Source organism: Symsagittifera roscoffensis, chromosome 5, assembly GCF_963678635.1.
Source record: "Symsagittifera roscoffensis chromosome 5, txSymRosc1.1, whole genome shotgun sequence".
NCBI lineage: Eukaryota > Metazoa > Xenacoelomorpha > Acoela > Convolutidae > Symsagittifera > Symsagittifera roscoffensis.
This window is the reverse complement of record NC_087066.1, coordinates 27,334,532-27,358,113: the sequence shown is the minus strand read 5'-3', so window position 1 is coordinate 27,358,113 and position 23,582 is coordinate 27,334,532. Positions and strand designations below refer to the sequence as shown.

Sequence of the window (23,582 nt, the reverse complement as noted above, 5' to 3'; positions counted from 1 at the left end):
GCAAAGTTGTGTCTATTTGTATTTGGTGCTACTTTTGCTGCATCCAATTGGCAATTTGTTAGCATATGTAGCTGTTTAATTTGTTACTAGTCTTTTTCGTTTGTTAAGAGTTTGTGGCCAATAGGTCGCAGGTTCGAAGCCCATACGTACCAAAGTTTTACTAATAGAGGCTTAGTTCTATCTTTCTTATTTCACTTTATAAAGCTGCTTTTTGTCGTGCTGTCGCCAGTCTTTGTGAAGCGCAGCTTTGCCTCTGTGTAGAAAACGCGCTCTTCTTTTAAAACATTTGTTTTCTTGTTGTCGAAGCAGACAATTTTTAAAGGAAAGCGAATAAAAGTCAGTTTTATCGAAGCAGGTTAGTTCTGAGGACCAACGCAGTGAACCGTGAAATATTTTCTTAACGGAAAGGTCGAACTAAGATAGACAAAAGTGTTCAGATACTTGGAAACTATATGCAAATATTGCAAATTGCTCAGATATACAAGGGATGACAACAACCGTATTTCTTTGAGCATCTAGCTGATTTTATCATCACTTCACATATGCTTCTCCAAACAAATATTCCAATGTTTCCTTTATACTTTACCTTTTTTTTCAAAACTAGAGCTTTTAGTTTTAAAAGAGTTTCTTTGCTAATTTGTTTTATTAATTCGATGCAGGACTCAAATTGTAACACTTCAATTTTGATATTTTCTGCCTAATCTAAAAAGTATTTGAGAACACTTAAATGGAAGTCGGAACAATTAGGGCTTTGCATTGATGCAGGCACTCTTGTTACTCCGAAGAGCGAAGGAATATGTATGCTCGGGGTGGTTTTTTTCTCCGGACAAGTTTCGACTTTTGAACTAGCCATTGTTAATGGAGTTTCTACATCATTCGAAAAGCATTGTTATTCTGAGCTCAAATTCAGAAAGATATTTCACCAGTGGTTATTTTTGGTAAGCTTATGAGAGTTTAAATGTTGCCAATTTGGGATAATTAACGCGCGATATATTTAATCCGTTTTTTCTTTGAAGTGAACACTACTCCGTAAAACTTAAAAAGCAGTCAGAATTTTGAAATCTTCGTCCTAAGATGAGCAGTCTCGTATGAATTTGTGGGACCACTTGAGAGTAATTGGCTTTTTTTTTTCTTTCATGAGGTTTTAATTGTTCCAAAATCTACGTAAAAACACACTTGTCGGCATTTCATATGTTGCACTCTTTTGTTATTGGATACAGTAAACAAATGTCGGTCTAAAACTCACGCGCCAATCATTTTACTGCACTTTTTGAGTTCCCTTTTTAAAGCATGGTTTTGCACAACTATTTTGTAAAAGCTTCGAAATGGCTTTTTTCAATTGAATGATTGACCGTATTCGTCCAGATAATTGCGATTGGTTTGGTTTTAGGCAAGTTTTGACAACCCATATAACACTTGTTGGTGGATGCTGTTAGTCCAGATGAATGCTATGCTAAGCAAATAAGAATTCCAGTTCAAAAATAAAAAATAACTAATTACGCGATGCTCTGAGTTGATTAAAACTTTCTTTATATAATTGCACACATACTTTAAGTTGTAATCTTTGATAAAATATTTTTGCGCAAAAATAAATTGTCAGAAATTGTACCATAATGTGGTTATTTTAGTTTAGGAGATCGCTATCAGGCAAATGTGGTTCGTGTTCCAACACCTGAACCAATCATTATCTCTCCATACATTTCTTGTTACGTGTATGGATAATGCTTTTGTAGAACCCTAAGTAGGAATGGTAATCCCTGCTCTCATGTATTCTCCAGTGTACTGGAAAAGGTATTGCAATTCAAAGTTGTCCCAGAGTATTATGCATTTATCGTTGACTGAATCTCCATCCACGTACATGCATGAGAGGGCGATATGGAACGAATTGTGGTTTTTGATCATCTCCGAAGCCTGAGCCAATTTGCACCGGGTGAAGATCACGGTACTGGAAGTGTCGTAGTTTGAATCTCCGGTGACGTCGATCCACATATCTTTGAGGCTACTTGTTTCTCTCTGGTGGAAATTGTTTAGCGTGTTAGCAACCCAATCGCCTTCATCTTTTTCGCCCCTGATATTGGCTCCGTTTAACCTCCAACAGGCCACCGGAGTTTTTCAAAATGCTCCAATGCTCTCATTGTATCCGGTTGCAGGAGCCTAATCTGCTATCTTGCAGAAATTCGCAGCATCCGAGGGAAATGTGAAATCTATATCGTAAGTATAAGTTTGCATCTGGGCCATGGTAGAAACTGATTCCGTAAATGTGGCGATGCTGAATGCCAACTTTTTTTTGTCAAATTAGTGTCTTTTTTTTCTGTGTTGTGATAAAAAGATCTGAACGAAAAAGCGAAACTGGGTATCTTCGACAGTCATAGTTAAATACATAGTTGGAAATTAGTTCAAATAAATTTTATAATCTTTTATCAAACTTTTGTATTTTTTTTAAAATTTTTGAAGATTGATTCCGAAAATGGCGTTAAAAAACTAAATGTACTCGAGTAAAACCAAATTTCCACGGCTTAAATTAAGCGGAAATAAGCTATTGAAAGCCTGCACGCTCACCTTATTAAATCGAAATCGGACAAAAATCAAAAAAATTCCAACCGGTTTTTGTCGACACAAAAATTTTCAAATTTTTGTACTGTCGTTTGAATCACGACTGAAAAGGCTTTATTTGATAAATAACTCGACCCATTTCGATGATTACTTGTGGGACTTCTTGATTTTGCTTGGAAAACAAACAAACTAAAAACACACCCGAATACAAAAATCCACATTCTTCAAATGGTCGGAACAATTAAGACATGCGAAACCAGAGTTCATAATCAGCTAGTAGAGCTCACTACTGCTTCTTAACCAAATCATTGAGTAGTAGAGCACCAATAAATGGCTCTGCGGCGACGAAAGTGGAGACATTATCAACTGACTTTTTCGGAGTTGCTGTTTTATTTCAATTCTTAGTTCTATGCCGTTTGGTCGTAATCTAATTTTTGTTTAAAGTTCTACCATCTATTTGTACACAAAACTCGATTTTGAGCATGAATATTTATTTAAGTTTAAAATGTGCCTTCTGAGTAAAAAAAATTAGGTTAAACCTATCGTTGTACAATGTCGCGTATGCATTCAATGTCGTACAAGTTGTCATATCGTTTGGTCGGGAGATTGGCCGGCCTAAATGGTTCCGATAGTGATGCCAAAATTACCCGAGTTCAGTTCCCGTTTTAACTACAGCGTATCCATTTTCTCAGCCATATCCACATTTGAGTGACTGGTTGAAACCGATTTGGAATACAGCTATCATTGAACTCAAATGCCCTATAATTGTTATCTCTGAAGCATTTGTCATAGCCTTTTCGTGAGAGCGTTCGTTTTGGGTTCGAAAGGGAAATGCACGAACCTCTAGGGTATTTAAACAAGAAACAGAGTGTGCAAGGCGGCAATTCAAGCTACAATTTAGACTCGAGTTCTCATTTTGGAAGCACCGAACAGAAATTGGCAATCCGAAATTGATCTTGATCTCGGATTCAAAATCGTCGACTTGGAAGATAAAACGATTTTTAAAATTTACTGTTTTTCAATCAAAGCTTAAACAAAAATGAATAGTGTAAATATAAAAACGACCACCTACAAAAAGCAATTATGCATTTGATCAATCAAGCCTTATGACCATTTCTTGATGGAGCTGCATTTTCTTCTTTTTATTGTTAAACAGCTAATTAAACTTGAATAGCCCTGGAAAGCAAAAGACTGTTTATCTTGCATGAGCAAAAGTCAAAAAGCCAACCCTCCTAAATAATGAAAAATGAAAATAAAATTTTTATTACAAAATTGGATCGATTATAATATAAGACACGCTAAAATGAAGCATCTCCATTTAGCATAGTCTCAAACTGTTTCTTTTATCTATTTTTTGCCGGTTTAAAAAAAACCGAAAAACGACCACCTACAAACGACCCGCGATATCAGATTGAACGTTTGGTCTCAACCTGTTAAACAAAATAGATAATCTTGCAGTAGTTTGTATGTGAGAAATGTTCTTCAAATAGTTTCACTTGCTTTATAATAACTAACTTCCTGGCTAAGCATTTGGCTACTGATTAAAAACAGTTAAATAAAGCTTTTTTACCCGGTAAACACTCAAGAGTTGAAGACTAGCTAAATACATACTGAACCATGCCATTCACTTTTACAAACTATGACACGGCCTAAGTAATGTCTCAATCAAATGTCTATTTAAAAAAAAATTGCAGCGCACAACTTACATCTAATTAATTTCGTTTATACGTTTTTCATTTTCAGAGCATCTGTATAAATTGGATGAATGACTCAGCGTTTATCTTGCCTTCTCCGTTTTTGTGGTCTCCCGAGTCTTTAATTTGCGTCTTTCCGTTGTTTTTCTGTGAGTCATCGTTGTTCTTGCCTCGCAGCGGTGAGTCGTCTTCTCCGAGGAGTGTGTCGTCGAACAGTGACTCTAGCTCTTCCGAGCAGATACTCGGCATGATCTTCTCCGCCATCTCTCGGATCTGCTTGATGGTGATGAAACCCTTACCCTCTTGGTCGATTATCTGCAAAACAATGCAAATCGAGGGTATAGCAACCTTTATATTCGACTGCAGGCTCTGCTTCTCGATCATGGATACATAGCCAAAAATAGACAGCATAAGTTCAAAACATAAAATGTAGCAGATAAAAATGGCGTGAAATGGAGATAAAAATGGTGAAATAGAAGAAGTGTTTACCTACCTTGAACGCCTGCTTAAGTTCAGACTTGGTGCATGGCTGCAATTCATGGGTCATCACCTCCATCTTCTCAATCAGCTGGGGGAAATCGAGCAGGTCATTTTGATCCTTGCACTGAGACAGGATATGTTCCACGTCATCCTCGTTCAGTTTTCGTCCCACCATCTGGCCCAGAGCCACAAGGTCACTGACCGTCAGCACAGTTTCGTCTTCTTCTTCCAATCTGGAACAAAAATGTGCAGCTTACCGCTTTCCCAGAGGATAATCAAACTAAAACAACTGCTTTTTAACCAGGGAAAATCCGATTTAAATGAAAACACCATAGTTTTAAAGTTGAATTTGAAAGTTTGATAAAAAATTACACAACGTTTCGATAACCTGAGAGTTATCACTATTTTTTATAGACTTGAGTTAATGAGGCTTCAAGTGCTATCAGACAAAAAATCTTTTAAAAATCCTTTTTTGTATTTTGCTCGTAATGTTCGATTTTTTTTTCTAAATGTCTAATTTAGTTTAATTTTGCTATTTGTTTCTTGTACTTATGTTTTCTTCTCATTCTGTTTAGTTTTTTTTTCTTTTGCATTGCAAGCTCCAGCAGAATAAATCCTTCGAAATTTTTTCTAACTCTCCAAAATGCTAGTGAAGAAAAGTGAAAAAGTCAGCAGTTTTTACTGCAGCCTTATTTAGAGTAGGTTTTTTTGTTTGTTTCTTTGAGTTTAACTTCTCGCAACTTGTCAGCCTAATATGAGTTTTTTTGCAAATCGATTCAAGTTAATGGCTCGTCGAATTTTTGAAGTTTCTCTACATTTTCTGCTTTTCAAAAACCCAACGTTTCGACTTTTCAACATTTTTTTGGATCAACGGATGTTTACCCAAAGTTTTTTTTTGCGTAAACGCTTGTTTCATAGTTTTATATGATTCACGATTTTACAACGGGCGTTTCACAAGTTTATTTGTTTCATAACATCTTTTCATCAAAATGAGTTCCAAATAAGACAAACATACTAAATTCTCGGGTGTTGTTTTTGTGTCGGTTGTCTAATTTTTACGACTCGGTCGTTTTCTGTATCGCCACCAGCAGTAATAACTGGTGCACCCATTTTAACCATGAAATTATTGTTTTTGATTTTTTTCGTTTTGATATTTTGCTTTTTTTTTCATTTTTTGTTTGTTATTCATTTTTTCTGACAATTAGGCATTATTCAGTAACTTTCTACATGATTTTACAGTTTTTTTTATCACAACGCGTACAAACAACGACTTCAATTTGAAAAAAGAAAAGAAAAAGTTTTTTCTTGTAGTTTTTTTTAATTATGGTCGGAACATTCTGTGTGAATTGCCTGGCGCCTGGCTATCCTTTTTGTTCTGACCATAGAAAATGGGGAAGAAGTTTGTATTCGGGCGTATTTTTTTCTGTTTTGTTTTTGCTCCGACCATTTGAAAAATGGAGAGGAACCATGTATTCGGTTGTGTTTTCGTTTTTTCTTTTCTTTTTCATTTTTTTTCCATGCACAATCGGCTACCACAAATATTTGTCGGAATGAGTCAAATGATATGGTAAATGAAAGTCCTTTTATTCATAATTGGAACGACTTTAAAACATTTTCAAAAAATTTTCTCAGTATCGAGAAAAACTGGTTTTGATTTTTGCAATTTTTTCAAACTCGAGTGAACAGGCTTACAACAGCTCATTCATGCTTATTTTTGGTCCTGAAGACATAGTTTTAAGCAGGTAAAAAAAATTTGGAGTTTTTTGCGCAATTTTGGGAATCAAAAACAATTCTAATTTTTTTTTTTTTTTTTGCAAAATAATTTTAAAAAATGTTTCAAGTTTTTTTTTGAAATTTCGTTTCTTTTCTTGTCATTTTTTTCTTTAAGTTTTGTTTCTTTTCTAGTCATTTTTCTCCAAGCATTTTTGTCAAATTTGTCCTCATTTTTGTAATTGTCGGATTTGCCTAACTTATACTTTTACGTCAGATCCTTTTATCATACCACGCAGAAAAAACTACACATTAAAAATTGTGTTGTAGTTTTTTAAAGACTATCGTCGGAACATTCTGCGCTACTTGCTCAGTAACAGGCTATCCTTGTTCAAATTTCTCCCTACAGAAGTTTTTTCTAATGTGTGATTCGTCCTATTATTTTATACAATCAGTGTGAAATAATTAAGTTCAACTTATTAATTGAAGTCCTTTAATTAAGTTCTTCCCTTCCCATTTATATTCAAAATTTAGACAGAATTACCCGCTGGCATCGGGGCTCTTTGGATCGGAACATGGCGATGGCGCTATCGGATTGGCTGCCCAGTGTGCCTCAGATGGAGTGAGGAGATCGTGAATGGAAACGGGAAAGTCGCACTCGAAAGTGACCTTTGACGATCTCTTTTTGGCTAATTTGTGGTTGTTAGTTTCATTGTGAAACACCAACGATTCCTCGCCATCTACAAATTTAAACAGTTATCTTACTACTGCCCAAACTATTTATTTATTTTACTGTTTTCAAATCAGCACCGGTGGATGTAATACTAGTTGGCTTGAAACGAATACTAACGGAAATTTCTAACCATCTGTTCAAAATGATTGTTTTCTGGATTGTCGATCGATCAGCTAAATCAACTGATAGAGGCCGGTCTTGAGACTTTTGGATCATCCTATAAATGGAACTAAGCATTTACGGATTTCATCGGGATCTGGGAGGCGGACACCTCCCTTCCCTGAAGTATTCAGCCCCTCACAGTCCCAAGCTAATACTCCATTGCTATTTTCTACCTCTACGACCAATTTTAATCGACCAACCCTAAACCTTCGTGTAATCAATGTGTAAACCTTTAAAAAAAGTTTGACCCCCCCCCCCCCCCCCCCCACCCCACCACCAAGTTTTGGACATCTGTTTTTTTTTGATAAAGTGATTTTAGGACAGTTACGATTAAAGGCCTAATTTTCAACTTACAAATGAGCAGTGCGTCAATGATGTCGTTGAGTGTATCGCGACTTGTGCAAATTTGAGGACCGGTTTTCTTGTTTAGACGACTAAAAGAACGATCTTCTTTCGTCTGATTAATATCCTGTGAACTGCTTTGACACTTTCCTACTTGACCATAAACGCCCGAGTAGTTTCCATCCGCCATTTGCAAATGAAATATTCCTTTTACAATGTTTTAATGAAAATTTTAAAAAGGAATTTTTTCATGAAGGGTAAAAATTGTTGAATTATGAAATGGAACACTGCCTTTGTAAATTAGAATCTCACTCTCGTATTTCCCTTGAGGAGTTTACGCGTTGAGAGGTTGGTATGGCCGGGTTTAGTTTTTGTTCACTTTCAGCCTAAGCTCCTCTGTAATTCTGTGTTTTAGAGGCCATTTTGTGACAATTTGGGGGAATTATTTCTCATTTCAATGTCCGATCGCAGGAAATGGAAATGTGCACATAAGTTGCAGTACTGAAAATGGCTATCGTGTTTTCACCATAAAAGCTTCACACTTTTTGATTGTTTTACTTTTTATCCAAGTTTCAAATAAACGCTTTATGAGAATTTGTTTGCTCTAAGTTAAAATGGAATTGTTTTATAGTAATTTGATTATTAACTTAAGCTCCAGGCTCTGGCTTTGATAAAAATGTCTCAGACGCCAAAACAGCTCAACTATAGAAAAGAAGATGAAAAATATGTCATGCTATCCCAATCAACATAAATAACCAGTTTCATGTTTATTGTTAAATTGCTCCAAGAACTATTTTGCTCCAAGAACTACGTTTCATTTTGTATGTGTAGAGCGGCTAAAACTAATTTAGATCAAATTACCCTGGCTCCCATTAAAAAAATTATATGAGTGTTTACCAGCAATAAATCAATATGAAATCATGAAGAGTGAATCGTCTTCTAAACATGTCTACAGAAAACATTTTAAATAGCGTACTTATTGATAGTTTTTCTGAGCTAGTTTTCACATTTTAGAAAAAAAACTAAATTTTTTTTCTTTGCACAAATGATTGTCAGAACAATGTACTGCGGTACAAATTCATCATTAATCTGTACAAAAGAATCCACAGAGTAAAACTATGTGATTTTTTCATCAATTTGCATCATAGGACAGAATCATTAAAGAAATTATAAAAAAACTGCAAAATTCAAGAAAAAACTGTAAGCCAACTAATAGTTCAATTTTTAGGTGAGGTGTGGTTCAAGAAAATTTGGCAATTCATTTATAAAACAGGTATGAAAAAATACGATAGCGCATCTGAAAAACATTCGCTGTTATGGATAGAGATGTCTCCTATTTTGTGAGAAAAAGAGATTAGAGAGTCCATGACCATTGTCATTGCTTTAAAAAGGTAATTTTTAGGTACTTTCATAAAAAAAGTTTTATTGAGTTAGGACTGAGGTGTAACTCATAGAGTAATTTCGGATAGGGTACACCGTCTGCTCGTCACGCTATCTTATTTTCGGCCGGATAGATTCGTGCAACTTCTTAGTCTAATACCGATCCTAATCTTACTCTTATACTATCTAGTCTCAGGTTGTTTAACTAGTCTCTGCTAGGCTCAATAGATCTAGGGTATACTGGTTTATTGCGGCTGCTGAAGTGCTCGGGAGAGTCCAACTAATTTCTAAGTTAAATTCAAATCTCTCTGGTGCTGAAATTACAAGTAACTTCAGCACTTACAAATAAGTGGGTTGTTAGTTAGATGGATCATGATTGGTTAATATTAAATACTTTACATTGGTAAAACATTTAATTTATCCAATCATAAAATGTAGTTTAGATCAGGTTCCACCCATCCGGGTTTTACAGAGTTTTTTAGAATAGTTCTTCTGCAATTCGAAGGATGGATGATGGACGTTTGTTTTTGGCGAACATCATAATTTTCTTCCGTTTCCTCTTTTGTTAGGGAAGTTCCAGGAAGCTGGAGTTAGAGACATAAGACGTTGTGTCTTCTAGTGACAACGACTACGTCTTTGCAACAAACTCAAATCTGATTTCAGAATGGTTTGCTATGTCAGGTTTTTCTGTTCTGCGTGGAGAACTTCTTTTGTGTATGATCTAGTTTGGGAATGGCGTGGAGATTGTGCGTGGAGGGGATGCCTGGTTACTCGGATCTGTACGTATACTTGAACATCGAGGTGGTCATTGGTCTAGTTCAATGAAGTCCTTTTCTGCGAGGTCAAGTCGTACTCTAAATCCTTTGAGTTGTGATTGTGAGCGGCATATCGATTGTAGTTGGTCATTCTCTCTCGAGTGTAGTGGGGTCGTCTTGTCTTTTGATGTTCGTCCTTGGTGTTGTATTCTGATCTATATATTGCATCATGTGATTTTACATTTTATAAAACTTTTATTAGTTTAATATTTTTTAATAATGATTTTAGTTAGTTTTTTTCACAAAAGCTTTTTGTTTTAGTTCGGTTATTTTGAAGAGTTACTCACACTTGAGTAGCTCTTATTAAAAATAGTGGTGTGGTCACAAAGCGTGGATGTAGCGCGGTGGGTTAGGCCGGCTATAGAGCATGCTCAGGACGTCCTTCCTGGTGGGTTAGGCCAGGAGTGGGAGTATGATTTCATGCGGTTTTTGTGAGGGGTCCTGTTATGTGACAACGTTTTATGTTGGGTTTGTTGTGGTCTTACTTATGTTTTGTTGGTTGTGTCCTTTTTTCAAAAATCAAATTGTTTGTGGTATGGGTTTGTCTTTCGACTTTTTTGTGTTTTATTATTTCTTTCTTAGACTTTATAATAGTCTTCAAAAGAATAAATTATCCAGTTTTAAACTGGGTTAATCCGGTTTGGGTACCGTTGGTTTTCTTTTCTAAGTCATGCTGTTATTCTATGATTTGTGGTATTTAGTAAGCTGCGTTGGTTAGTTTTGTTTAGTATATGATTCCTTTCCAACCGGGTTAAAGGAAAGTTTGAAACATGTTATTATATGTTAGAGTTGTTGAGTGTGAAAACTTGAAACTGAAATTCATTATTTTAAACAATTCTTCGTGGGCGAGCTGTGCGAGTGTGGATAGAATTTCTGTGCGAATGAATGAAAATATCAAAAGGTTAGTACTGCATTTGCATTTATTTAATTTACTACATAGAATTTAGAATTTTACTGCTAGTCATGGGGGAATATTAAGATACAAATTTTCATCATAATTAGATTTACTGCTTGTGGGGGAAAATTTTAGAAATGAATTTACTGCATTGGTATTAAATTTATAAATTTATAAGTGTAAGAGATTAATAGAATTTTTGAAATCTGTTTGATGAAATTTGCGATTTTTATTTGTCTTTTGTGGTTGTTTGTAGGTGATCGTCGGATGAAGGCTAAAAATCTAATGAAAACATGAATAAGGTATGGTGAGTTTTTTAATATTTTTATTAGTTAGTAATATTCATTTAATTCATACTTACCTGTTAGTCGTCGGGGAAAAAACCGTGGGGGAAGATGTCGTGAATTAGTTCTGAAGTTGTTAGTAGTTTAGCTAAGATGCGGATGATATTTTTAGTTTGAAGCAGTGGCCAAAGCAATTGAAGTGCCTTGATAGTGGTTAGTTCTTCAGTGCCAACTGCAAACTCATAAGGTGTGTTTTGGATTAAGTTATATAATTTGTGATTGAATTTAGTGTTGTGGATGAATTCTAAAATTGGGATTTCTATGGGTTGTACAAACTCGTGCGGGATAAGGAAGGGTCGGGATTCTTCGGCGTTGAAGGTCTTGGTAATGGGACAGAAGATGTACATTTGGGTTATGGGGTCATAATTACGAAGAATACCATGGAGGTTAGTGTCTTTAATACAATATGTGAAATTTAGGAAAAATGGTGAAGTGTATTTGGAATTAATGAATTGAAAACGATGGTGTGGTTGTCTAGAGGGTGTGTGTAGGTCAAAGTGATTTTGGATGAAGCGATAATAACTATATGTGTGGGTTTGTTTAGTGCGCAACATAATATCGTGTGAGCAGTGTAAATCTCTTTCGTGTGGTGCAAGGAAATGAAAGGATAGTGAAAATATTTGGAAGCGTTCTTTAAAACTTTTGTATGCATGTGTGTCTGTTAGTGCTTCTGAAATAATGTGATCAAACTTTCGGTCGAAGATGTTTAGTGTGAATGTATATGGTGTCTTGATGAAAAATTTCTCGGTAATTTGTGGATTAGCGAAGCGATCGTCGTCTAAGAATTGATCTTGGTTAGCTCTGATGATGTTGTGATCATAGTATTCTAGTGTATATTCGTTAGCTCTAGGTGCAGTGTGTGTTTTTAGTGATTTTTTATATCCAACGTAAGTAAATTGTCTAGGTGTTAGTGGTGTAGTGAGTCGATATAGCATGTCCGTATTTCGCTCTATATCGATGTGAGTGTTAGATAAAGGTAAGCAAAGAGGGTTAGTGAAATGATAATATGAGGTCCAAGAGAGAGTAGGCATTAAAACGTATTCATCTACGAAGTTGAGTGTTTCGTTAGTGTCGTGGGGGGTGTTTAAGGTGTATTGTGGGAATGAGGGTAAGGTGATGGCTAAAAATTCTTTTGTGTTAGTATGCTTGGGGTGGTTGATGTATTCACGGGCTGTTCCTGGTTTTGCTGGGAAAGGATGGTTGGGGAACTTTCTTTTAAAAGTGCGGTAAGCTCTATTAGTGTTGAGTGAAGATTCAGTTGATGTGGATGATGGTGCTAATGATTCAGTATAAGTTGAAGAGGGTGTAGGGGTAGGGGGGTTGGATGAATTTATTGTGGAGGAGATTTGGTTTATGGTTGGGGTATTAAGGTGGTAGGGTTGTTGTTGAAGGGTAATAAAATTATCTAGCTCTGGGGAGATTCGGGGGGTGTCTGGAGAATGAGATGATTGGTCAGAATGGTATGAGGAGTAGGTTGGGGTAACTTGGGAAGCATAAGAGGGTGTGGGGGTGATTGGGTCAGGGTTATTGGATAATATGGGTTGAAAAGGGGGTTGAGAAAAATTAGAAGAGTTATGAAAATTATTGGATGGGGATGGTTCTGAGTCGGCGAATTCATCGGGGGTTTCAATATTCGGGTTATTTAGCTGTGAGATGGAGTATAAAACTGAGATGTGTGAATTAGTGTCGGAATTCATGCCTGATGTTACATTACTAGATGGAAAATCGGGTGGCGGAAAAGCAAAAAGTGGTATTATTGGGATTGGAGAGGTAAGATTGGTTGGGTGGGAATTTGATCGGTGTAGTGATCCAAGTTGGCGGCTCATCGTGGGCTAAAAAAATGATTATTTTGAGACTGAAAAGCGGTGGTATGGGGTTGTTCAATAATTTGTTCATAAGTATTATCATCTTGTGACTGGTGTGTCATTATATGTTGAATGGGACTTTGTGATGTGGTGAGTCGAAAATTTGGATTATGTGTGATGGCTAAGTTTCGAAAATTTCGTGGGACTAGGGATAGTGGATGGTTATTTGGTAGGGCTGGTAATTGTGGTGCCGTTGGCGTTATGTCTACATTGTTATGTTCTTCGTCGTATGTATTTTGTCGTGTTGTTATTTTTGTGTTATATTCTTTTATTTGTGCGTCTAAAAGAATTTTGTTTATAGATGTAGAAAAGATTCCAAAAAATCCTGCAAATAGTATGCGTGCTACACTTGCTTGTCTGTTTACTTGTGTGTGTATAGCACATGTGTTGTAGATTCCTTTTAAAAGTGAGAAAAGAAATCCAATAAAGTTAAACATTGCGTATAAAATAGTCAATTTTTCTAAGATGTAGTAGGGCCATCCTAGAAAATCGAGGATCTCATTTTTGAGTGTAACAAAGCTAAAAATGTTAATTGGTGATATATCTTGGGGACGGTATTTTTCACCGTTTAGATATATGTAATCTTTAATGTCTTTAAAATATCCGCTATAGTCTTGCGTGTAGATATCGGCAAATCCTGCGGTTTCTGCAAGTTTGCGTAAATTTTGGTCTATTGATTGTCTTTGTATAGTGTCCATTTGTGTTAATAATTCTTGGAATTGTTGTGTTCTAATGTGATGTTGAATATCTGATTTTGAATAGATTCCTATTGATTGTAAGTCTATATTTGGGTTTCGAGCAATAGCGCGAATGCTTTCTGGTGAAAATTTTTTGAGTGATTGCATTAATGTGGGATATGGTGTGAGAAGATAATATTTATTTTCATCAGGGTTTAGTTGTACTACATTGTGGCTGTTTTCTGATCCACATGGGACTGCGGTATCCCAGAAATAGGTTCTTCGTGAAAGTGTATCCACGAAATGTACTTTATTCTTATAAAAGATAGGGATTCTTTTATAACATCGTTTATCTTCAAAAACGTATAGTGGTGATACTTTTTTAGTACAAGTATAAAACCATAAGATGTTTCCTTCGTAGTCTAAAAAATTTGATCTATTTCCAGATAATAAGTATCCTGCATAGGGTATTTTTAATACTGCTAGTGCAAGTGATTGTAATATTTGTGTTCGTTCTAATTCGCATAATTGGTGTAGTGTTTCTAATTCGGAGAGTGACATTTCTTGAAAAATTCGGCTAATTGTATAATCTAGTTTCATATCTAAATGAATATCATAGTGGATATTACCGAAATATGTAGTGTTCATTAGTGATAATTCTTGTAAGCGTGTGCTTCTGGTGTCCTGAGGTTTTAGATGTCCACCAGGTTGTCCGTTGCTTTTTTGAAAATTAACTGGTATATAGGATGTTCCTTCGTTTAAAGGATGACCTGTGGCATATGGGTCGATTTTTATTTTTCCAGTGGTCATGTCGAATCCTTTTTCGTATTCAACTAATATTTCAGAGTATTGTGTTCTGTGAAGTGGATTCCTGTATTTACATGCAAGTTCTGTTTCTTGATATATTTGAAAACGTGTCAATTTATTTTCTATATTGTCTATGTTTCTAAAATTAGAACTTAGTTTTCGTGATGGATGGACTTGTTCATATGGAATTGATTGTATAAAATATTTTTCGTGAAATTTTATCATACGAGCGTGTATTTTTGCTACTTGAAATGTTGTACATGTATCTTCGGGGAACCAAACAATGGTTGCTTGTGTTCTCGTTGTAGGGTCGCAATAACCTTGATCATTTTTACAAGGTAATCGGATTCCTTGATAGATCATTGTATTATCTGATAAATCTCGTGTTAGTTGTATTTTTTCGAGTTGTATTTTCCAATCGAAAAACATTATTTCTTGGTATCCTTTATTTTTTGTGTCTGCTTTGCAGTTTGATGGGTCATTTATACCAATGTGTGGTATCCAATGTTTATCGTGTAGGTCATAGGTTAATCGTCCGTGTGCGCCGTTATACGGGTATTTTTCGTCTAGTTTTATATGTCCTTGGTGTCTTTCAAGTTGTGATTGATGTACAGAGTCTGAAAAAACTTGAAAATTAACTAACTTTCTTGCGGAGTTTTTATTTTGTGTGATGTTTAGTCTAAGTAATTCATTTTTACAATCGTCGGGATTGAGATGTAAAAGACGTTCTATATTACTTTGATAAAATGATTCATGGTCAAGTCGGTTTTTGTTTCCGTTCGAGACTTGTGAACAATGTACTTTCTTTTCGGAAAATGTTGCTGTGAATTTATAACCTGTAACTGTTGTTGCTCGGGCTTTTGAATAGAGTGTTGCTATTACATCTGTGGTTTCTATAGCTTGTGGTTCTGTTTCACATTGTGATACTTGATTTATTGCATATTTATGTAGTGTTTTTTGTTCATTTTCTTCACAATCGTAATGTGTTACTAGTAAATCTTGTGGTCCTGTACGAGGAGAAGGGTTTATGTTTTGATTTGAGATTACTAGAAAAGGGAGTTGGAGAAAAATTAATAATTTTAGAATATACATGTGTATGATAATCCTGAGTATGGATTATAAAATGTAATGTAGCCAATTGTGTTTTTGGTGTATCTGTCGTATTTGTATATTACTTCAGTAGTTATAAACGGTGGTGGTAGTGATTGAGCTGTTATGTTAGGTGGGTTTAATGGGTAGGGATGTTGGGTAATATTATTTAACTTAACTGTGATTTCAAACTTTAATTGTAAACTGTTTTGTTGGAGTATTTGAATATTGTGATCACGGATATCGTTGTGAATATCTTGGCGATATTGTAATCTATTAAGTGCCCAGTTATGAAGGCGGTTACTTTCTTGATGTTGTCCAAATAGTGGTGGAGGTGCTGTGAATGTATTCCAATCTAGTCTTAAAGGAATATTTATTGATGATTGTTCTCGATATCTGGCGTCGAGATTATTTGGAAAGTTTAAGTTAAAGGGTGGTGGTGAAAACTGGCTTATTGATGGTGTTGATGGTAGTGATAATGTTTCTGGTAGTGATGAGGATGTTGTTGTATCCGTAGAAATATCTATGGGGTCATTGACTAAATTTGGTTCACCTTGTGTAAATGAATGTGTAGTCCAATATGGTAGTCGTGATGCCTGGTTTGGGGGGTTAAAGGGATTTTCACGTATTTGCTCAGATGTTGGTGTTGAACCTAAGTAATCTGATGGTAGGCTTGAGGTGCTACGTTGTGAAAGAAGCGTAGGGGTTTCTGGTAATATACCAATGGGGTTTTCTGGAGTGTTTTGTGATGGGGATTGAGGTATATCAAAATGAACTCGGGGAGTTTGAAGATTTCTGTTTCGTCGAGGATGTATAATTTGTCTATTTATTTCGGCTGTATTTTGGTTTTGACTAGAATTTCTTATTCTACTTAGTTCTTGTGGTAGTGTTGGGTATAGGTTATATGTTGGTTCGCTTAAAGGTGCTTGTCGTTGAACTGGTTCTAGTGGTTCTGATAAACGAGCATGTCGTTCTTCAAAAGTGTATGGATTGTCTTGAAAAGAAATTCGTGTAGATGTTTGAGGATTTTGAGTAGTTGAAGGTGGTGTTTGGTTATCTTGGGATGATGTCGGTGAAGACTGATTCTGTGACTGTTGGGTAGCAATTTTTGATGGTTTTTTGAATTATTACTTTAGCGAGAAATTTTGTGTTTATTATAATATTCTTCCAAAAAAAGAATTAGAAGGATTGTTGCTAGGGCAAATGTGAGGATTGCTTTCTTTATACATTTACAGATGGTCAAAATGAGGGATGATAAAAATGTTATGAAAATTACAAACAATAAAAAAATATCGGTTCTACTGAAAATTGTTCGTATCATTTAGACAAGTTGTTAAAATCGTACCTGTGGATATATTCAAGGGTTTTTGGAAAGTTGAGGAATAGTTCGAGAATAGTGTAGAAAATTAAAAAAATGTTACAAAAAATGATTAGGATTATTAGAAAAGATTCAAGTATATCAAAAAGAAATATTATAAAGGCTTCAAGTATTGAAAAAAAATGTTTAAAATTTATAAGTATTTGAGCAACTGTTTGAGAGAAGAGCATTTAAGAAATGATCTCTTGGTCGAATATTTTTTGCTGTTTGAGGCGATTTTCTAGTGTGGTCGAATTATTTATTAGTTTTTTGACAAGTGGGTTGAGTTTTGTAAAAAATTGTTGGGGGCAATTTTCATGGTGACTGGGAGGTCGTCTTTTTCTTTATTTTTGTTTGTCAAATGATCCGGGGTATGGTGAGATTTTTATACTTTAGGCTAATTAAAATCTTCATTTTGTTACTTTAGGCTAAGTTATCAAATTTGTTTTGGGGGTATTCGTGGTCTGAGTTGGGGAAATATTGTTGATCTTTGGGTTATTAGATAAGGGAGGGGTACGGTATTATGGTGATATTTATTTTAGCTGTCAAGTTGGAGTGATTTGCTTATTTTTGACCTGGAGGTTGTAAAGTTATAGTTAGAGATGTGCCTGGAGTTCTAGGTTTATTCGTCTAATTGATCTTAGTTTGAGTTAGAGAAAGTGGCGGATTGGATGAATGCTATTGGTCTATTTTGAACTAGAATTATTGCGTACTTGTGAGCATGTTATTTTGAAAAATTGAAATGAAAAATGTTACGGAGGTTTCAAGATTGTGAAGTATGAAATCTTAAAATTACTTTTTAAATTCTACTTTCTTTAATATTTTAGATTGGGGGATGAACATTTTGTAGTTTTTACGTGGTTGATTTCGGAGTCTTGTTGTTTTTCTATGTTCAGATTTGTCTATTTCTTCTTGGGGTATTATTTGTTCTGTCATTTTTCTATTTTTTCTTTGTTTTGGAGATTCTTTATGGTTTTGTGTATTGTTTTTGGTGGCGGTTGGTTTTGTGTTTTGATTTTCGGTGGGGTTATCATTTTGTTCTGTGTTTTTCAGATGTGGTTCATTTTGAATGATTTTTAATCCTGTGAAAGAATATAATTGAGTTAATTCGCGGAGTGCGTATTCTTTTGGGTAATAAGGTAATAGGTTGTTTCGATGTTGAACGATTTCTTTTTTGTTTGAGTCGGTAATTTTATATGTGATATCAGTGGGTTTTGCAATTATTTGGTATGGTCCTTTTCGAAGGGGTTGTAATTTTTTAGAAATTCCTTTTTGAGTATTAAAATTAGGTATTAAAACAAATGTTCCAATTTTTAAATCGGAGGCTGGTGTGAAACGTGAATTGATTTGTTCATTAATGTTTTGTCTTTGTAATAACTTTTTTGTTATTTTTTGATAAATTTCATTGTGTTTTTTATCTCTATTTAGAATCCATTCGGTGTGTGTACCGGAGGCTAGTTTAAGAATTTGTGGGTGATGAAAATGATCTTCATCGTGTGTATGTAAAGGTAGGTTATAACAAATTGAATCTTTATTTGGTTGACAATAACCTTGTGCGTTTTTATGAGAATTCGCTGTAAACATTATTGGTTTGCGTGGCTTTTGGTTAAAAACCATTTCGTATGGTGACATTCCTAAAGTTGTCGTAATTTGTGAATTATACGCTAAGGGAAATAATTTTACATCTGCTGACCATTCGGTATATTTTGTATCATTTCCGTTGATGATACATCTAAGATATTCTTGTAATGAACGGTTCATACCTTCGACTAAGCCGTTTGTCCAAGGTGCATGAGATGTACGTGGTTTGTGTTTAATGTTATATAAATGACATAGTGTGATAATTTCATTATTTATGAATTCTGTACCGTTGTCTGTAACTAAAATTTCTGGTAGTCCGAATTTAGCTATCCAGTGTTCATAGAGTGTTGTGTAAGCGTAATAAGCGTTACAATGTGGTACTGGGTTAAGTGCTACATAATGTGTAAATGCGTCAACAATTACCATAATGTAGGAGTTTCCTTCTGATGAGGGTGAAATTGGTCCCTTAGTATCAAATGAGATACGATGGTTAAAGTACAAACTTTGTCCTTTAAAATCTTGTTTTTGTGCTATTTGTTTTTGATTTGGGTAAGGTTTATTTAGTTGACATACTATACAATCATTGCATAGTACTTTTATCCAAATTGGTGCATTTGGGAAGTAAAAATTTTGTATAAAATTTGAATATGTTTTTTCTGATCCAGAGTGTCCTTTAATATTTTGTGTATGTGAAATATTAAAAGCTATAAGAATCATACTTAAAGGGAGACATGGAACTGTAGATTCATTCAGGTTATACTCTAAAAGGTCTGTATTTTCGTTAATTGTTGTGTTGTTAAATTTGCGAAAGTATCGGAGGAGTGTTTTGTTTCCTAGAATGGTTGAATCTGCTTTGATAGGTTTAGTTTTATATTTGTGCCATGATTTCAGTTGTCGAATTACTGGGTCAAGGTTTTGATATTGTTTCAGTGTTGAAATTGTAATTGTTTCTGTTGGGGGGAGAAAAATGTTTTCGATTTCTAATTTAGATAAGGGTATTGTGTCAAGTGGGTCGTGAAGGTCAAAAACTTGATTTATTGTGTATTTTGAATCATTTGTTTAAGGTCCTGATAAATTTATTTTATCAGTTAAATCTTCTTTTTCAATTAATGGAAAATGGTCTTTTTTAGGCGGGTGTTGTTTTGTTCGTTTTTGTTGGGTGTTATTTTTGATCCATTGAGAATATGGGATTGGTTTGAAAGTTGATGTTCCAAGTAGATCAACTTCATAATGATTATTTTGACAATCTAAATAAAGTGGGAAATGTTGTAAATTATTTATTTGTGATTGTTCAATATCAGTTTTTACTGCATATTTGCATTCCAATCGGGGTGATGTTTCGTTTTCTGCAAGGTAGAATTTTATGTTTTTAGGTATTTCAACTGTTGTTTTTCGTGTAAGTAATTCAGGTGGTGTATTTCGACTTAAGGTGTCTGGTTTTAGGTGTTTTCTTTGTTTGTTAAATATCGGGTAGAATTTTGAAAAAAATGGTGGTTGTTTATTTAATCTTTGAAAAAATGTTAAGGATGTTTCTTTTGTTTTTGTATATTTATCTTTGATTAATATTTTACTATTTAGTATGTTAATTGTTGGTATATACTTCGAAATAAATGGTATTCCAATGATATTATATTTAATATCAGTGATATGGAATATTTGTTTAAATGGTTTATTTAAAATTTTGCTTTGTTCCATCGTTCTGGTGGGGAGGAGAAATAATTGGATTTTTCCGTAGTTTATCAATGTTGATCCTTGTGCTGTTGCTAACTTACTGGAGGTTTCAAGAGGTATTAACTTTGGGTGTAAAGTTTTTATTTCATTCCATGTGGGGATGTTTATTATGTTTGATTCTGCTCCTGAATCAATTAAAAAATCTATTTCAAGGTCTGGTGGTTGAAATTTTGTCCTTTAAAATCTTGTTTTTGTGCTATTTGTTTTTGATTTGGGTAAGGTTTATTTAGTTGACATACTATACAATCATTGCATAGTACTTTTATCCAAATTGGTGCATTTGGGAAGTAAAAATTTTGTATAAAATTTGAATATGTTTTTTCTGATCCAGAGTGTCCTTTAATATTTTGTGTATGTGAAATATTAAAAGCTATAAGAATCATACTTAAAGGGAGACATGGAACTGTAGATTCATTCAGGTTATACTCTAAAAGGTCTGTATTTTCGTTAATTGTTGTGTTGTTAAATTTGCGAAAGTATCGGAGGAGTGTTTTGTTTCCTAGAATGGTTGAATCTGCTTTGATAGGTTTAGTTTTATATTTGTGCCATGATTTCAGTTGTCGAATTACTGGGTCAAGGTTTTGATATTGTTTCAGTGTTGAAATTGTAATTGTTTCTGTTGGGGGGAGAAAAATGTTTTCGATTTCTAATTTAGATAAGGGTATTGTGTCAAGTGGGTCGTGAAGGTCAAAAACTTGATTTATTGTGTATTTTGAATCATTTGTTTGTGGTCCTGATAAATTTATTTTATCAGTTAAATCTTCTTTTTCAATTAATGGAAAATGGTCTTTTTAGGCGGGTGTTGTTTTGTTCGTTTTTGTTGGGTGTTATTTTTGATCCATTGAGAATATGGGATTGGTTTGAAAGTTGATGTTCCAAGTAGATCAACTTCATAATGATTATTTTGACAATCTAAATAAAGTGGGAAATGTTGTAAATTATTTATTTGTGATTGTTCAATATCAGTTTTTACTGCATATTTGCATTCCAATCGGGGTGATGTTTCGTTTTCTGCAAGGTAGAATTTTATGTTTTTAGGTATTTCAACTGTTGTTTTTCGTGTAAGTAATTCAGGTGGTGTATTTCGACTTAAGGTGTCTGGTAATGCAAGATTTTTTCCTGCAGTCCAAACTATATGTAAGTTTGGAAATTTCATTAGAATTAGTTGAAATCTGTAAACTCGGTGGTTTGGGTTAGATTTTTGTGTAAAGAGAAAGATGATTGGTTTATGGTCTGTGAATAGAACTGTTGGATGTTTTGATCCAAGTATCAGAAATTCATATTCTGTCAGTGTATATATTATGGCTGTGCATTCTCTCATTAGAGTTGAGAGTCGTAGCTCTGCTTGAGTGAATAGTCGAGAATTTGCTGATATGAGGTTCATTTTATTTGTACCATTATGTGATTGTAATAGTGCTGCACCGATGCCAAAGTTCGAAGCATCGCACATTGCATAAAATGGTTGATTAGGGTCTGGAATTGTGTTTGAAATTTGTTCAGTTAAAAGTTTCTTTATTTCTTCAAATCGTGTTTGATGTTCTGTGTTCCATTCAAAATTATTTTGTTGTCTAAGGATGTTATAAAATGGTCGTAGATATAATTGCATTTTATAAACATATTTACTTAAAAAGTTTAACATTCCAAGAAATTCTTGGATTTTCTTTTTATTTGTTGGTGGTTGAAGTTTTTGAATAGCGTCAATGCGTGATTTCAATGGAGTGATTGTTTTTCTTTCTATATTATGTCCTAAGAATTTAACTCTTGTCAAAAAGAAGTGTGATTTATCGGGGGCGGCCTTCAGATTTTCGTTCTGAAGTATTTGGTGATATTTTTCTAAAACATTGAACATCTCGTCTTTTGTTTGTGATTGCATAAAAACATCGTCTAAATAGGTGATTGCGTTTTTCTTGAGTATTAGTGGTCTAAAAATTTTGCTCATAAAAGCTGAAAATGCTGCTGGTCCTATGGATATTCCATAGAATAAGCGGTTAAATTCATATTGTTGGTTTCCTATAACAAATTGTGTTAAACGTCGTGATTGTTCATCTAGTGGCATTTGATTGTATGCACTATTCATATCGGCGGTTGTAAAGTATTTGCCGTTTATTTTTGTTAAAATAACTTGTATTGGTTCAATGGGCCAATTACATTTTGATTCATCTATGAGTGAATTGAGGTATCTAGCATCGAGAACGATTTTTAATGATTCTCCTTTAGCTAGAATGATAACGGGGTTGATAAATGTGTTGCCTTTTGGTTGTTCTTCTTTGTTTACTGGTGATATAATGTTGTACTGTTCTAAAATATCGAGTAATCTGTTCACTTTATCATGTAAGTGAATTGGTACTTTACTTGCTCTCTGTTTTTTGAAAACTGCGTCTGGTTTTAACGGGAGATGTAGTGATGAACTGATTTTGCCAACATCAAATTTTGATGTTGCATAGACTGATGAATATTTAATTAGCTGTTTGGCTAATTTTTCGAATTCGTCTTGTGTTATTTGTGAATGTTGGAAATTAAACATTGTTAAAAATTTCTGTTGGTCCTCTGTGTAGTTACTTATGTTGTATGTAGGTTTGAAATATGGAGTTTTTGTGAAATAATCCGCATTTCTGTTTTCGTTACTTATTATATTATTTATAGATAATTCTTCATTAAGAATTGTAGATTGGCAAATATCTAGTAATTGGAGTATATTATTTACGCGATAGGCTTTTTCGTGTATTGGTGATATTGTAGCGTTGGTTTCACAATATCCTAAAAGTCCTAAAGGTAATGTTACTTGGTAAGGTGTGTTGTTATAGACATGTAAGGAAATGATATCGGAATTCGAATTTTTCAAATATTTTATGGATGAGATTGTGATTTTGAAAAATTTGTGAATAGGTTTGAATTCAAATTCTGACATATAAAATTTTTGTTTGTTTTGTTCTTTATCATATTGGTGAACTTGTTTGATTGAAAAAATATAGATATTTCCTGATAGTGGTTTTAGGTGTTTTCTTTGTTTGTTAAATATCGGGTAGAATTTTGAAAAAAATGGTGGTTGTTTATTTAATCTTTGAAAAAATGTTAAGGATGTTTCTTTTGTTTTTGTATATTTATCTTTGATTAATATTTTACTATTTAGTATGTTAATTGTTGGTATATACTTCGAAATAAATGGTATTCCAATGATATTATATTTAATATCAGTGATATGGAATATTTGTTTAAATGGTTTATTTAAAATTTTGCTTTGTTCCATCGTTCTGGTGGGGAGGAGAAATAATTGGATTTTTCCGTAGTTTATCAATGTTGATCCTTGTGCTGTTGCTAACTTACTGGAGGTTTCAAGAGGTATTAACTTTGGGTGTAAAGTTTTTAT

The 23,582-nt window shown here is 34.2% G+C and overlaps 2 protein-coding genes across 5 annotated transcripts in view; one reads left to right on the top strand and one right to left on the bottom strand.

Annotated features, from left to right (window-relative positions):
* The window catches only part of LOC134845545 (Golgi reassembly-stacking protein 2-like), a 581,279-nt gene that overhangs the window by 337,202 nt on the left and 220,495 nt on the right, over positions 1–23,582 (top strand). Inside the window, exon 1 of one of the 3 annotated variants that reach the window (XM_063862481.1) lies at positions 2,564–2,569. The exons of the other annotated variants lie outside the window; for them this stretch is intronic. The gene's annotated coding sequence lies outside the window, so the exon portion shown is untranslated. Of the gene's footprint in view, positions 1–2,563; positions 2,570–23,582 lie in introns of those variants that run through there. 3 annotated transcript variants of the gene reach the window in all.
* On the bottom strand, positions 4,132–8,185 carry LOC134846477 (uncharacterized). Of its 2 annotated transcripts, XM_063863851.1 has the most exons (5): positions 7,687–7,791; positions 7,288–7,387; positions 6,982–7,177; positions 4,741–4,960; positions 4,132–4,562 (listed from the first exon to the last, which is right to left on the bottom strand). In XM_063863851.1, the coding sequence occupies exons 2-5, from the start codon at positions 7,301–7,303 to the stop codon at positions 4,293–4,295; spliced, it is 702 nt and encodes a 233-aa protein (XP_063719921.1). In that variant the 5' UTR covers positions 7,304–7,387; positions 7,687–7,791; the 3' UTR covers positions 4,132–4,292. The 2 variants fall into 2 exon arrangements, with proteins under 2 accessions (XP_063719921.1, XP_063719920.1); XM_063863850.1 differs by lacking the exon at positions 7,288–7,387 and having other exon boundaries at positions 7,687–8,185.

Excerpts from the sequence above, each read along its gene's own strand:
- LOC134846477 (XM_063863850.1), bottom strand. The coding sequence starts at position 7,864 with ATGGCGGATGGAAACTACTCGGGCGTTTATGGTCAAGTAGGAAAGTGT. Across the intron at positions 4,961-6,981 it reads AAGAGCCCCGATGCCAGCGG|ATTGGAAGAAGAAGACGAAA; the intron begins GTAATTCTGTCT and ends TTTTTGTTCCAG. Across the intron at positions 4,563-4,740 it reads AACTTAAGCAGGCGTTCAAG|ATAATCGACCAAGAGGGTAA; the intron begins GTAGGTAAACAC and ends ATTGTTTTGCAG.